This window comes from Aspergillus brunneoviolaceus, assembly GCF_003184695.1.
Source record: "Aspergillus brunneoviolaceus CBS 621.78 unplaced genomic scaffold BO95scaffold_76, whole genome shotgun sequence".
Taxonomy (NCBI): Eukaryota; Fungi; Ascomycota; class Eurotiomycetes; order Eurotiales; family Aspergillaceae; genus Aspergillus; species Aspergillus brunneoviolaceus.
Window position 1 is genome coordinate 117,088 of NW_020290806.1, and position 14,232 is coordinate 131,319.

Genomic DNA, 14,232 nt, shown 5'->3' on the forward strand with positions numbered 1-14,232 from the left:
AGGGAGGGGGGCCGATCAAAGGACCTTGTGGACAGGGCCGGGAGCATGTGATGAGGTGACCATCACCCCTTGAAGTCATTGGAAGTTTATGCAATTTTAGTCTGCAATCCTGGAAAGCAACCGCGCAGGGTTTCATATAATCGTACAAAGGTATATATTAAAGCATCAAGACGCCCCCGAATTCCTTCCCAATCAAAACGCCCTTGCCCGAAACACACAACTCGAGGCCCTAGGCCTTATTTTTTTTGTCGCTTGTTGCTCTTGTCGCTTGCATTGCTCAGAACACTGGCCGAGCGTTTGTGCGACGCTCCATCCTGCCCCTCCGTCAAACCAGCCGGCACACCACTCGTCCCTTTCACTTCTGCTGCTGGCTCGCCCTCCGCCTGGGCCGCAGTGGCCGGACCCTTGGGATCGGGGGCCGTGGCGGCCTCGGCGGCAGCATCAGCGGGGATCAGCGGCGGGCCGTCCTCGTCCTGCTGCTCGGACTTGACCTCGGGTTTGCTAGTGGAAGTGGACGTGGTGGAGGTCTTCTCCTGCTGAGATTCCTTGGTCTTGCGCTCGCGCTCCTCCTTGGCGGCCTCGAGCACGCGGATCTCGCTCTCCACCTTCTCGGCGACCTTGCGCGCGTCGAGCAGCAGGTTGACCGAGTGGATGAGCTTCTCGAACTCCTTGCACACGCGCTCCGTGGGCATGACGAGGCGGAGCGGCACGGCGAGCTCGGCCAGCGCGGCCGCCAGCTTCTGCGTCTGCACGTTGGATTTGGCCTGCGTGAGCTTCTGGGCGCGATCGCTGCGGAACTGCACGCCGGGGGCCAGCCGCTCGTGGTGCTGCACGCCGTACTTGGCCTCCTCGGCCGGGGTGAGCGTCTTGACGGTCTTCTCGGCTTCCTTGGTCGCGGCTGCCGCGGCGGCGGCGGCAGCGGCGGCGGCGGCCTTCTTGTTGGTGGGGGCGGCAGCGGCGGTGGCGGTGGTGGCGGGCGCGGAGGCATTGGGGGTATCGGCGCGGCTGTCCCGGGCACTGCCGGGGGCGTTGGAGGCGGGAGTCTGCCCGGCCGGACTGGGGGCGGCGCCGGCGCTTTCGGGGCCCAGGATCGAGCGACGCTTCTTGCTCTTGTCGGCTTGGAGGAGGGTCTGCAGGAGCTGCGAGAGACCCTGGCTGGACTGGTACATGGTGGTGTTGCCGACGCTGATGGGGACCTCGAGGCGGGAGTAGAGCTCCCGGCGCTCTGTGATGAACTCTTGCTCGTTGGCGGTGATGCGTTTGAGCTCTTCCAGGAGGATACTCTCCTCGCGGACTTCGTCGGCGGTGCGGTTGAGCTGCAGGGCCGCGAGCTCCTTGCGGGAGCGCTCGCGTTCCGGGTCGAATTTCATCATCTTCTCGTGCAGTTCGAATTCGGCCTCGGACATCTCGGACGGTGGGTGCTCGAGGGCGAGCATGGATGCGGCGATGAAGTAGTAGCGAGCTTTCAACTGTTCCATTGTCCGATATCGTTTGGCCGGGACGAGGGCCGTTGTGTTCGTCTCCGCGTCGACGGGATGCGGTTGGTAATCGTAGCGGTCGGCGATCACCACCCAGCGGAGATCGTACTCCTCGACCAAGTCCATCAGGTAGTCGGTCTCCTGGCGAGTCCAGTCGTCATTCTTCAAGTGGCGGTTGTACTCTTCATCGGTGTAGCGGTTCGGCACGCGCGCTTTGATGTTGTATTTGGCGAACATGTAATCCTTCTCCACCGTCTCGGACGCGTTCTTGCCGTCGGTCTTGTCGTCCACTTCCATCTCTGATCCCTCTAGGGCGGGTTTCGCGGGCTCGTTCTGCCGTTGCCAATGGCGCAGCACGAGACCGTCCGATCGCGCGCCGTTCTCGAATGGCGCCATCCGCCTGAGTGTCAAGCCGTGTTAGTGACTCGCTGAAGCGAATGATGAGGGAGTGGTCCTACCAAGGGCGGACACGCATCTTGCTCATCCATTTGGGACGGCCCTTGTAGCGGTTCTCGTTGATTGCGATCGGAGGTGCCCGCTCACCTAGTAAGGCGAAGAGCTCACGAGTGATACCCTCTAGACTCGAGATAATTACGTTAGAAATTCCTTGGTATGAAGTTCAAGCACGGCAGCCTACCTGGTCTCTTCTCGGTCACTTTCTGCTTCTTCAGCGGACGTGGCTGGCCCTCCGCGGGCAAATCCAGCATGTCGCGAACATCGGCGGCAGCCATGACGGGCGGGAACCCGGGACGATCGGGAGAGGGAGAGGGTGAGAGATCGAACCAAGCGTAGAGAATTTATTCAAGATTTAAGTCGAGCAATAAATGCGATGGAGGGTGATGACAGCTATTAGGGGAACGACCGAGTTGAATGAGAAAGAGGGGAGGGGGGGGTGGAGTGGGCGGAGGGAGGACTTGAAGAGAGGATGAATTCGCGCCAAGACCGACTCGGGCCAGTTCTTCTTGTCTTGTTGGTTTCAACTGCTGCTGCTGCTGCCATCCTAATCTGTCCTTCTCTACTTGCTCTGCCAGTCGACCTCCCCCTCCTCCACTTTACCTTTTCTTTTTGTTTCCTCCCCCTCCTTTTCATTTACTCGGACTCTTAGGTCAATTTACTCCTGGATCTGGATCGCATCATGGCTCCGTCTCGATCATCGGCCTCATGGCTCTCCTCTGCGCTGGCCGTATGTGCCATCCTGTGTCTGTCGATGCCCGCCAACGCCCTCTACTTCTTCATGGACGGGCGCCAAATCAAGTGCTTCTATGAGGAGCTTCCCAAGGACACCCTCGTTGTCGGTCAGTAATTTGGCCGGCAAGATCATCAATTTCACACCCAAGCTAATCCAAAGCAACAACAGGCACCTACTCCACGGCCGTCATCAACGAACAATCGAACACGTATATCGTCGACCCCAACCTGAAGATGCTCATCACCGTGGACGAGATCTTCGACAACGACCACCGCGTCGTCTCCAAGCGCGACGGCCACTCGGGCCGCTGGACCTTCTCCGCCGCCGACGCCGGCCTGCACAAGATCTGCCTCACCCCCGAGACCAACGCCGCCACGGGCGGCTGGCTGTCCGGCGCCCAGGCCGGCGCCGTCCAGGTCACCCTCGACATGGCCATCGGCGAGACCAGCAAGATCGAGTCGGAGGACAAGGACAAGATGCAGGACATTGTGCAGAAGGTCAAGGACCTGAACGGTCGCTTGCAGGATATCCGGAGAGAGCAGGTGTTCCAACGGGTATGTGCCCTGACTTCCCCCCTCCTGAACCCAGTTTTGTGCTTTCAACTATGACGCGATCCCCCCTCTCTCTATATGCACTGAGAACAGGCCCCACCCCGCCCTCTACGATCTCGGGGGTCAATGAAAGAGCTCGCTAATCCAAAAAAAAATTAACAGGAACGTGAGGCCGAATTCCGCGACCAGTCCGAGGCTACCAATTCCCGCGTCGTCCGGTGGACCCTGATCCAGCTGTTCGTTCTCTCGGCCGCTTGTGCCTGGCAACTCTCGCATCTCCGCTCTTTCTTCATCAAGCAGAAGCTCACATAAATGTCCATGTCGATCGGACGAAAGGGGGGTTCTTTTCTTTCGAGCTGTGATTTTGTTTCTTCTCGTTGGTTCTGTGGGGCAATGAAAGAAGATTGAGGGAGAGAGAGGGAGAGAATATTACCAAATCGGGCCCGGTAGCTTTATATGATCGGTATTTTCTTTTCAGCGATGTAATAAACTTTTCTAAGTCGTTCGTATTTCCAAATGTTTGTTTGTTTGTGTCTTACGGGGACATGACATGATCCATATTATCTTCTTCACGCTTAGGCTGTGCTACTATGTTCAAAGATGTCTAGTCAAGGAATATAAGGTGATCTTAGCGTTCTCAAGGTGTTTGGTTGGTCAGTTGAGTTCTTGATGTGGAGTATAGATTTCGTCTGCATAGGCTGCTCGGAGTATCCCAAGTGAGCCGTCAGGTATATATCAATTGGACGAGGCCCATGAGATCCCCAACAAAACTGTGCAAAACATGACTTATCCCGCCCATTCAGCACACAACAGTACGAATGGACTATTTACCACCGCTTATCTATTTATCATGACTGTCAATGCAGTGGCATCGAATTCAACCCATGTCAATAAGAATCATCATCGAATTGGATTTATTATATTCCAAGTCCATCGAGCTCTCGTTTATTTAGCTCTCCGTTTTTGCCCCTGGTCATAGATCATTAAGGGTGCACAAGATCGCTCATTCAAACATCAGCAACGGAAAAATTATCTATAGAACATCACGTGGAGAAAAAGGAGTCCACGAAAGAAGACAATACTAGTCTGGCCCGAGTGGGCGGTAGCAAAAGAGTCGAAAGGAAGGTCAACGGTGAGGTATCAAGCGAGAAACAGAAAAGAACAAGAGTTTCAAGAACAAACAGAAAATGGACGAGTTCATGCATTCATCGAATCATCGTGCGGCCGTGCGGTATTGTTGCTGCAAAAGCCCAGGATCAGCCGTTCCAAGTCCGAGAGCTTGTACGGCTTGGTCATGTAACCCTTCATGCCAACCTTCGTGGCACGGTTTAGAGCCTCGTCTGTGACATCGGCACTGACAGCCAGGACTGTGGGAGGTTGTGTGTCGGTAAGGTGCTGGTCAGTCGGAGTATCGGAGGCAAGCTTGCTCCGGTGTTCTTCAACCATCCGTAGAATCTTGGATGTGGCCTCGTAGCCATCCATCTCTGGCATCCAGAGATCCATAAGTACCACGTCCACTAGTTTTCGTGTCTTGGTTTGACTGGGTGGTTTGGGAACCGTGAAGCCGTCGGACTCATTCACTAGCTTCGAATCCTCAATCGGGCTTTGTTGGCCAGGACGCTGTGCCTCAAGAACATCTTGCATGATGCGGACGGCTTCCTTGCCGTTACAAGCCTCATATATGTCTCTGTAGCCAAGTCGCTTCAACATGTGCACTAAGACTCGCCGATTGATCTTATTATCCTCTGCCACCAGAAACGTCAAGGGATGCTTCTCCCCGAGACGGCTGTCGTGAGTATCACCGTTGATGTGGCGCTGTGGTGGTGTGCTCCTGGGAGGCGGGGGCGCAGGCGTTGTAGCCAGCGACAGTGGCTCATCAGTCAGAAACGGAGATGGCTGCTGGACCTGTGAGCCAGGTGTCCGCGGGGTAGGCAACAATGAGGAAAAGTCTGGCGTGATATTGTTTGCATTGCTCAGCCGCATCGTCTCAGTGAGCTGAGGAGGTGTAAGAAGTTTTGGAGGCAGCAAAGGTCGGTCCGCTGAAGGCTCAGGCTGATTGGCGGGGATTCTAATCTCAAACTCCGAGCCACGATCAGGCCCCGATGTCGAGGAGCGGACACAAATGAGATCACCACCCATTTTCCTAGACAATCCCTTGGCTACAAGGAGACCCAAGCCAAGCCCATCTTTACTGCGGGTAGTGGATGTGTCTTCACGGGCGAATGGCCTGAAAAGTTTAGGTAAGAAATCATCCGGGATACCTGGCCCGGTGTCCTTGATGCTTATCAAGACATCGTTCGCCTTGCGGCCAACCGTGGCAGTCACTGTGATCATACCGCTGTTGGTGAACTTGACAGCATTGAGAAACACACAAGATATCAACTTGGCCAGGTCTCGGTCATCCACGAATAGAGTCTCTGGAAGGGCCGGGTCGACAGACCAGTCGATTGTCTTCGAAAAGACCTCACCATTAGATGACCGCGAGCGGACTTCGATCCGCTCTCCTTGCTCTGTCGCGTTACTCACAGCGAAGTCGGGTCGACCACCCACATGCAAGGACTCGTTGATGACTAGGCGGAGTAGATCACGGAGTTTCGTCATTCTCAGAGCTGGAACTTGCTGATTGACATTAATGCCTTCGAGTAGCAAGTGCGGTGCCGAACGCCGAACAGCTAGAGACGGACGGGGATCAACCACGTTCGCCATTACTGCTTCAATCTCGTGAGCAGGAGTAGCCTTAAGCAGTTTTTCACTTTCATGAACCGCATTTTTGACCTCTTCGCTGCGAGGCGAAAGACCTCTGGGAGCGGAGACCCGCGGCGCTTTTGACTTTGGTGGCTGACCAGCATTCCAGTCCGGAGGGTTACTGCGTCGTCGCTTGTACGGATTGACTGTGATGTTGCTCCTTTCCCCGAAAATGGTCGGTCGACCCTCGCTCGCACCAACCGGGCTCTGCGACGGACCACTGAAGAAATCGTCCCTTTCACACTGGGGGGTCTTGGGGACCTGCATGTTCATGTCGTAGGCATGAACAACATTGTCCGCCGCCTCGACTGCTCTGCGTGCACTATCTGTACCGCCCAAAATATTGGAAATCAGCATGAAATTCACATAGGCGATGGGAATCTGAGACTGACCTTGGACCATTTCAATACTCTCCTTAAGGGTGCGAAAGACAAATCCAGCCTTCGGCGATGGCTTGTCTTGGATGGCTTCGCGTACCGTAGCATGCATGACGTCCAGCATCCCGACCACCCCCTGCATCGGTGTCCGAAGCTCGTGGGACAAGCTCCTCGCGTAGGGCTTCAGTGGCTGCGATGAGAAGTCTGCAGATCCATGGACAACCCCGATATTCACATCGCCGACAACGCATGTCTTGCCTCCAGAAGAGTTGGTGCTCTCTTGACCGGAGTTCACAGTAACTGTAGGGTCCACGTCGTCGCGAATCCGCTGAACAACCAAGTCTTCAAGAGAATACAAGATCATCTCGAGAAGCGACCACGAAAGGTTACGCTTTTGCAAGCCCGGTTCCGACCACATGAGTCCAAAAAAGGCCAGACACTTTGTTCCTGAGAAGAGCGGTACAGCCAGGTATCCCTCGGCGGCAAATGGAAGCTGATCCCGGTCAAAAGAAATGAAGGATCCTAATTTCTCAGGGATTAGACATGGCTTCTCGCGGTCCATGTGCGAGAGAGGGTTTCCGCCAGCGAAGTACCTGCGTCTGTGCATGCCTGCTGTGCGGTGTCCATCGTTATAATAGAAGGCTGTACCAAACAACATCGTTTTGTGGCCCTCTATCTCATTCACGGATTCATCGTCCCGAGCCCTGCGAGCAACGAATACATATTGAGCCTTGCATATAAGACTGATTTGCTCCATTAATTGATGCCAGAATGTTTCCGAATCCAAGGGACGAAGTTCTTGCTTTAGCTTCACCAGCCTATCGATTGCGAAACTCTGGGGTCCACCGATATACCGGCGACCGGACGAATCGGCCTGCGCATCGTCGTCAAGAAAGGTAGTTGCAGGCACATCACCGGGAAGGCACTGAGTCGGGAGCAAGGACATGGTAGGACCAGATGCGAATGAGGTTGACCATTCGGGTTCCGCTGAGTCGGGCATGGTGTCCCGAGGGGGTTGATCGCCCTGTATGGATGGAATAGTTGATGTGTCCAAAACAGATTCCACCGCGAACGAGACTTCGGGTCCTGGCAAATTATAATATAGGAGGGCGCCAGGAAACCGAAGGAGATTGATGAAAGATCAGCGAATTACGACCGGATTCTATGGAAGGGACACAGCGCATGGCGTTCAGTCTGGGGTTGTCCAGAAAATGTTAGCAAGCGGGCATCACGAGCAAACAAAGGTGCTTTCGACCAGGTGTTCTCCGCGGAGCACATCTCGAGCAAGCCCATGCTAAAACCAATCAAAACGTACATCACTTAAGCTGGTCAAGTCGAAGCCCACGCTGAGCGACACCGCGCGGCGGTGGAAGGGAAAATTGGGCGAAGAGCAGGCAGCTGTTGGCAATAGAAATTTCTGCAACAAGGCTGCTAAGAAGGATTATTTATTGGTTAGATGCCGGGCTATTATCGAGAGCAATCGAGGTTCTTGTTTTTATGATTGTTCTGGAAACGTTGAAGTTTTCCTTGTTTTTTTCTTCCGTGTTTTGACTCTGAAGTTTCTGTAGGGGAATTGGCGGATGTCTCGGTTTAAAGTGCCGAACCAGCGTTGGTGATTCTAACTGTTATGAAAGATTGAATATTCCAGGGATCTGCTGACAGGATGTTCAATTGATGAAAGCCAAGATCGGTCATTGACACGAACAATCCGCGGTTGAGGTGCAGCGCAGGAAGGGCGAGAGAAGGCCAGCATGCGAGAGATTATGGCACGGGGACAGGAAACTCGGGGGAAGGAAGTTTAGGGGACAAGCAAGAGGAGGTCCAGAACAGGGTGGGGAAAGCAAATATTATCAGATTGGAAAGAGACACAAAAGACTACTTGAAGTAGTTTAGATGTAGTTCATGGTGCTAAGCCGGTTAGTACAATAGCAAACGCAGCGGCAGGAAGATTGATGAGGAGAGGAGGAGGTTCAAGGATAGTTGGAGGAGTTGGCATGGGCATTGGGAAGAGGGGAAAAGAAAGTGACTGAGAAATCGATGGGGCCAGTTTGGGCCGATCGCCGGGTCTAGACGCGGGGAGGCTGAAACTTCCCCCCTTCTTTTCCTTCTGCTTTTCATCGTCTTCATGTCAATTGATAGATATCTTCACGAATGTCTCCCCGAAACCAATCGACATATACATGAGAGTACGATCTACTTCTGACTTCTTTCTTGTTTACTGGAAGGGGACCATGGATGAGAAACTATACGATGGACCCAGGAAGACCGTCACTTGATGTCTCCGGGGCATCAATCCATGGACCGACCGACCATCTGCCGCTTGTCCCGGCCCAGACTTGATTGACTCTTTCCTCGACCGGCAACCAAACAACCTGATCGAATCTCTCTCTCTCTCTCTTTTCAGCCACGTCGTGCGGCGTATTCCTCCCTCCTGTAATACCACAGCGCTATAAATGGCCATCATCTGCAACTCGGAACAACCGGACGAAGCAAAAACCAAAGTAAAATTGATCTGCCACGAGGAGTCATTGACTACCTCTGTTCCCTTTGTGGGATATGCATAGATCACGAAGAACACAAAGATCTCAAAACTTAAGTCACCGCGCACCTGACTCTATGATTTCCCAATCAACGAATCATCCGACCTCGTCCGACACTTTGTTTGTTCCTTTCATCTTCACTCAGTCTTTTGTCCCATCGCGCCCCACGCTGCTCATCGAAGACTGGTAGATCCCCTGATACCCCTCGACCTTTTCCCCCAGTTCCTCGAAGACAATCTGGGCGAGCTTGGCATTTCGGTAAAGCACCACTCCATGGGGGTTCTTGACCTCCAGTAAAGCCCCCATCGCACCCTCATATCCAGCGTCGACCACGCCGGCCGCGATCCCCATGCCAGACCGCCAGAGCGACGATCGGGGAAATACGCTTCCCATGCAATTCCGCGGGACGTGGACGGTTTCGTTGAAGTCGACTAAGTAGGCGCCTGGCTGTAGTGTGATCGCGTGGCTGGTGGTGTCGAAGGGCAGGCGAGATGTTTGGGCTGCTTGACGCTTGGTATTGTCGAAGTCAATGGCTGCCGCGGAGGCCCATTTGGAGACCTGGCGTAGAGTAAGGTCGACTCCGCAGGGTTGTCGTTGCTGGGGAACGTGCCGTAGGTTGCGCACCAACTGGCGGGTAACGACTTCGAGTCCGCTGAGAATCATGGTGTAGTTCCGCACTTTGCATGGGTCTGACCAGCTTGAGGACTGCGGATTGCGAATGCTGGTATGCTGTAGCTGGTTGGAGGGAGGTAAGAAATAATTAGGGGGGCTAGGTTGACAAGGGTCTTAGGCAGTCCGCTTCCTTTGAACTATGTGATAGATCTCGCTTTTACACCACTCATGTTCCACCTTTCTCTTCCTCGAAGCATAAACATCATGCATGGCCTTGTCGATTGATTCCTGTACTTTGCACGCTGAGCCCATCATCGTCCCGTCCTTCAGTCGTTAGCCTGCTGAAAGCTCCTCAGGTCATGATGCTGTAACGATACACCAGACCATGCTCGAAGCACTGGCTATACCTCTACAAACTCATCTATCACGTACCAGTGCAGTTTTCAGGCGCATGTCAGCCGAGATCAGCATACCGCAAGCCAGCTCTCCTCTATTAAATGATAAATTCATGGATTGATTATTCATACACGCATATATCAGCCAAAGGCCGAGTAGAGGCAGGTCGCAGTATACCTCAACAGGCCGGTTATAAATATCTAAATTAACTTCTACTATGAAAAAATAGCAAGCTCTTAGACTTCTATCCCCGTTTTAACTCATTATGAGTCATATAAACCAATTCTTGTTATATAAAACATTCTCTCTGGCTTGACTAGACTATATCGATTAATATTCTTAAAGTATATCAGTATACAACTTGTACTCGAGTTCCTCTTACTCTTATCTATAGTCAAAGCCAACGCCGGCTATTCTTGTCTTCTTAAGATTACAGTTTCTCCGGGACTAGCCTAGGGTTTGTACTTGTAAAGGGACTACTACTATTAGTCGCCGTATACAAGGCCCCAATTCTCGTCGAGGTGCTGTTGGCCTCAAGGGACCTGACCGGCGGGGGACTCACAATTCTCCTCCGTCTTGTCAACAGACCCTAATCTACTTCGTCTCCTTCCCGGAAAGACGAGAACACATGCATACTTTATGTTCCACACCTACAGTCCCAGCCGGTGACAACGTGACCCTAAGCTGTCCAAGGTAGGAGGTCGGAGCCGTGCAACTCGTCGTTGGTAACAGGGTAGAAGCTTACAGTTCGCCCATCAACAGCCGAACCAAGGATTCATGGAGCAGTGGCTGACCTCGGGAGTGAGTACCGACGCACCAGAGTCGGGAGTTGCTCGAATCACACGCCTATCTTCTGGTACTAGAAGCCGGTACCTGAGCAATACCATGTAGCGCAATTTCTGCAAGATGAGTTGATCGCGGCTAGACCGCAAGCACCTAGGATATGCGTGTCATTGCCTGGATCCCCATACACTCTCAGCCTTGCCTCGGCAATATTGATGGCACCTAGATGGGGAGGGAGGATGGATGGAAGCGTCATATTAGAGAGCAGAACAATGAGCATAAGTGCCGCAAGGGGGGAAAATAACACAAATTCATGATCCAAGTAATTATCTCGTCTAATCCTGCCTTCCCTTCAATAGTCTCTTGGTAACCTTATCTTTCTCTATTATGTAAACCTGGGCACCCCAACCGGAAAGAGCGTCACGGTCGACCGCACTGAGAAGGGCTTGGGAGATGGTCTCGAACAGGTCCTCCGGAGCCTGTCAAGGGCAATCAATCCCAATTAGCAACTGATCCGATATGATTCCCCAACCGAGGAACAAGAAGAAACATACCAAGTCCGGCTCCCACAGACCCTCGCAAGTACCGAACAGTTGATCACTTGCGGTTCCGCTCACAATGAAGTCCTTGGCGAAATCGATACACCCAATGCTGTCGAACCCGCAGATGAAGGGCTTGCCCGTTGTGCTGTTGATGCCGGCAATGACGGGGCTGACGAAGAAAGGACCGAAACGCTTCTCGTACAACGACGAGCTGACCAGGTTGGCCAGGGTCTGGGGCGCGATGTTCCGCTCCTCGCGAAGACGGTACATGTTCACTTTGAAGCGGAAAAGGTCGGACACGGTCGCCACATCGGTCGCCAGACCCGTCAAGCCGAGGAAGGTCGAAGGGCCGTAGTTGAAAATCTTGGGGAAGTTGTTGGAGACGGTCAAGGCCTGCATGCCCAGGCGGAGATCGCAGGCGATGGCAACGCAGTCCTTGCCCACCATGGCGACGCAGGCACCGCCATCTGCGCAGCGGAGGGTCAGTCAATGTACAGATTTTCGAAATGTAGATTATCGAGGGTACGCACTGATATCGAAGGGAGAACTCTGGTAAAAACGGTTCGGTCAGCATGCTTGCTCAGCTCAGACCCTTGAGGTCACGCAGGGCCAACTTACCATGATTGGGGGGAAATTGTGAGTGGATTCAGGCGATACAGAGATCTGTAAAGGGATGAATTGTAGTAGAGAAGGTAGGGGTAGAGAGAATGAGGAGTAACAATGAAGCAGAGATGAAGGGGAAGATGATGGTTGGGAGGGCGAATGGATGGGCGGAGGATGGATGGAGATGGACGGAGTTGAACTGAAGCTCTGCCAGCAACGCGTGGAGCCGCCGAGCTTCTTCCGATGACGCTGGCGCCCGCTGCCTACACTCTAGTTATCTCAACTTCGGTTTGTCAGCCTTCAACCTTCCTTTCTCTTGTATATTTTGTTGACGCATATCTGTCTTCGCTTTGGAAGCTGACTGACATACATCAAACGAGCAACGTTAAGCTTCTTTCCAGCTATCTCAGCAGGCCTGCTGTTCTTTTTCTACTTGATTACCTCGACTGCCACACCCCGCAGCCTCGCATCATGAGCTCGCATGTCGTGGTCCTGGACTCGACAGCTCGAAGGGCTACTGTCAAGACTACCCCAAGCAAGCATCTGACTGACATACTGCAAGAGGCCTGCACCAAGCTTGGTGTAGATCCCAGTCAACATGGGCTGAAGTAAGACTCCCGCCCATAACACAACCCCGTCATAGTATCGATCCTATAAAGCAGTGTGCACTCAACTAACACCGTCTTTGTCAAGATACAAAGGCAAAGAGCTCGACATGTCGCTCGTCTTTCGACTGTCCGGACTTGCCTCCGGTGCTAAGTTGGAGCTGGTCCAGTCGTCTCGCTCCCCCTCGGTCGTCACAGTCGCGTTACAACTCCCCGAATCAGAAGCACGGGGAGCCCCCAACGGGCGGCTCATGGACAAGTTTCCCAGCACGACAACAATTTGGTTCATCTTGCGCAAATTCGAGGCGGGCGTTGCGGGCGGCACTTCGACCCGCAACCTGACGGGTCGCGGTGTACCAAGTGGCAACGAGGGCGCAGGTAGACTATATTACGAGACTCCGGTGGTTCAGGTCCTTCAGCGGGAACTGTCATCTTTTGCAGATTTCCAAAAGTCACTAGCACAACTTGGTTTCAACAGCGGCAACGTGTTACTAAGGCTCAGCTTCCGGCGGACGGAAGAGCCATTGGAGGAAGCGATGAGCAAAATCCAGGAATACTTCCAGACCTCCGAGGACCCAACCCCAAAGCAAGAGGAAGCGCCCGCATCTGCCGAAACGTCGCTGGAGAATGGCATCGCTGAGCAGCGGGATCCCGAGCCCGAGTCCACACCCGCCTCTACATCAGCGGCAGCACCAGCACCAGAGCAACTTACTACCCCTGCCCCTCAACCCACCATACCAGCCTCAGATCCGTCAGAAGTCCCCGCTGGTTTCTCGCGTCCCGTGACCGTCTTCTCCCCTCCATCCGGCGACACGCCTCAGTCCGCGCAAACCACCTACAACGAAGCCGATTACATCCCATCTCTGGACCACGCACAAGCCCACCAACGCCGCCTCAACGCCGCCTCACGACCCCAGCGACTCCCCACGGACGCCGAGATCGCCGCCAAAGCAGCCGCCGAGGAGGAAAAACGGGCCGCCATCGCCGATGTCGAGGTAAAGGTCCGCCTCCCCGACCAAAGCCAGGTCGTGGCCAGATTCGGCCGGGAGGACACGGGACGAACGCTGTACGACTTCGTGCGCAACTGCCTGACCGCGCCATTTGCCAGCGCAGAGAAGTTCGTCATCACCTATCTCCCCGCGGGTTCGCGAGGTGGCGGCGGCGGCAGCGGTCGAAAGATCCAGGAGGTGATTCCCGATTCGGACCAGACGTATCTAATCCGAGACCTGGGGCTGGCGGGCCGGGTGCTGGTCAACTTCAGCTGGGACGAGAGTGCTTCCCAGGCGGCTCACGCGAGCCGCGAGCTCCTGAAGCCGGAGTTACGGACCCGGGCCCAGGAGATCAAGGTGGAGCAGCCCCCAGAGGTCATGGAGACCGCCGAGGACGCGCGTGGTCGGACATTGGGGACCACGGGCAGTAGCGAGACCAAGACGGGCGAAAAGCGGAAGCCCGGCGGAATACCCAAGTGGTTGAAGTTGCCAGGCAAGAAATAAGGTGGTGGGTGGGAACGTCTTGTAGAAATCGAACATAGATAATGAATGAAATGCTTCACATGATCGTATGATACTGACATGGTCATCTAGTTCCGAGTGGTAGTAGCGAGGGTACGACGTCGAGATCTTTCATAGTTGGCGTGGTCCAAGTTACATGAACCTGTGGGTAACGCTACCGTTTCTAGAAGCAGTAGCTCATCCGTTATCACTCCCCGTGATCTGTAGGCATGCTTTCTCCGCATGGGATCAATGGGACCAGAGATAGCGACACCAGAGGGAGCCCGGGGCTCCTTCTCCACCTGAACCAACTCACCATCC

The 14,232-nt window shown here is 54.1% G+C and overlaps 6 protein-coding genes across 6 annotated transcripts; 2 read left to right on the forward strand and 4 right to left on the reverse strand.

The window, feature by feature from the left end:
• Positions 1 to 85: 85 nt before the first annotated feature.
• BO95DRAFT_446788 (SANT/Myb-like DNA-binding domain-containing protein) lies at positions 86 to 2,378 on the reverse strand. Its single transcript, XM_025587468.1, has 3 exons — positions 2,116 to 2,378; positions 1,937 to 2,054; positions 86 to 1,878 (listed from the first exon to the last, which is right to left on the reverse strand). The coding sequence occupies exons 1-3, from the start codon at positions 2,207 to 2,209 to the stop codon at positions 237 to 239; spliced, it is 1,854 nt and encodes a 617-aa protein (XP_025438152.1). The 5' UTR covers positions 2,210 to 2,378; the 3' UTR covers positions 86 to 236.
• A 98-nt stretch (positions 2,379 to 2,476) lies between these two features.
• BO95DRAFT_446789 (emp24/gp25L/p24 family protein) lies at positions 2,477 to 3,804 on the forward strand. Its single transcript, XM_025587469.1, has 3 exons — positions 2,477 to 2,773; positions 2,836 to 3,221; positions 3,381 to 3,804. Exons 1-3 carry the CDS (start codon positions 2,614 to 2,616, stop codon positions 3,528 to 3,530), a joined length of 696 nt encoding a protein of 231 aa, XP_025438153.1. The 5' UTR covers positions 2,477 to 2,613; the 3' UTR covers positions 3,531 to 3,804.
• A 611-nt stretch (positions 3,805 to 4,415) lies between these two features.
• On the reverse strand, positions 4,416 to 7,340 carry BO95DRAFT_456459 (sensor histidine kinase/response regulator; the record flags this gene model as incomplete). The annotated part of the gene is made up of 2 exons (XM_025588403.1): positions 4,416 to 6,289; positions 6,356 to 7,340. The coding sequence occupies 2 exons, from the start codon at positions 7,338 to 7,340 to the stop codon at positions 4,416 to 4,418; spliced, it is 2,859 nt and encodes a 952-aa protein (XP_025438154.1).
• Positions 7,341 to 8,824: 1,484 nt separating this feature from the next.
• Positions 8,825 to 9,624, reverse strand: BO95DRAFT_446792 (putative dUTPase). The gene has a single exon (XM_025587470.1). It carries the CDS (start codon positions 9,541 to 9,543, stop codon positions 9,022 to 9,024), a length of 522 nt encoding a protein of 173 aa, XP_025438155.1. The 5' UTR covers positions 9,544 to 9,624; the 3' UTR covers positions 8,825 to 9,021.
• A 1,043-nt stretch (positions 9,625 to 10,667) lies between these two features.
• pup3 (proteasome core particle subunit beta 3) lies at positions 10,668 to 11,955 on the reverse strand. The gene is made up of 2 exons (XM_025587471.1): positions 11,226 to 11,955; positions 10,668 to 11,150 (listed from the first exon to the last, which is right to left on the reverse strand). Exons 1-2 carry the CDS (start codon positions 11,658 to 11,660, stop codon positions 11,007 to 11,009), a joined length of 579 nt encoding a protein of 192 aa, XP_025438156.1. The 5' UTR covers positions 11,661 to 11,955; the 3' UTR covers positions 10,668 to 11,006.
• Positions 11,956 to 12,094: 139 nt separating this feature from the next.
• Positions 12,095 to 13,970, forward strand: BO95DRAFT_446794 (putative UBX domain protein). Its single transcript, XM_025587472.1, has 2 exons — positions 12,095 to 12,424; positions 12,510 to 13,970. The coding sequence occupies exons 1-2, from the start codon at positions 12,288 to 12,290 to the stop codon at positions 13,912 to 13,914; spliced, it is 1,542 nt and encodes a 513-aa protein (XP_025438157.1). The 5' UTR covers positions 12,095 to 12,287; the 3' UTR covers positions 13,915 to 13,970.
• Positions 13,971 to 14,232: the final 262 nt, after the last annotated feature.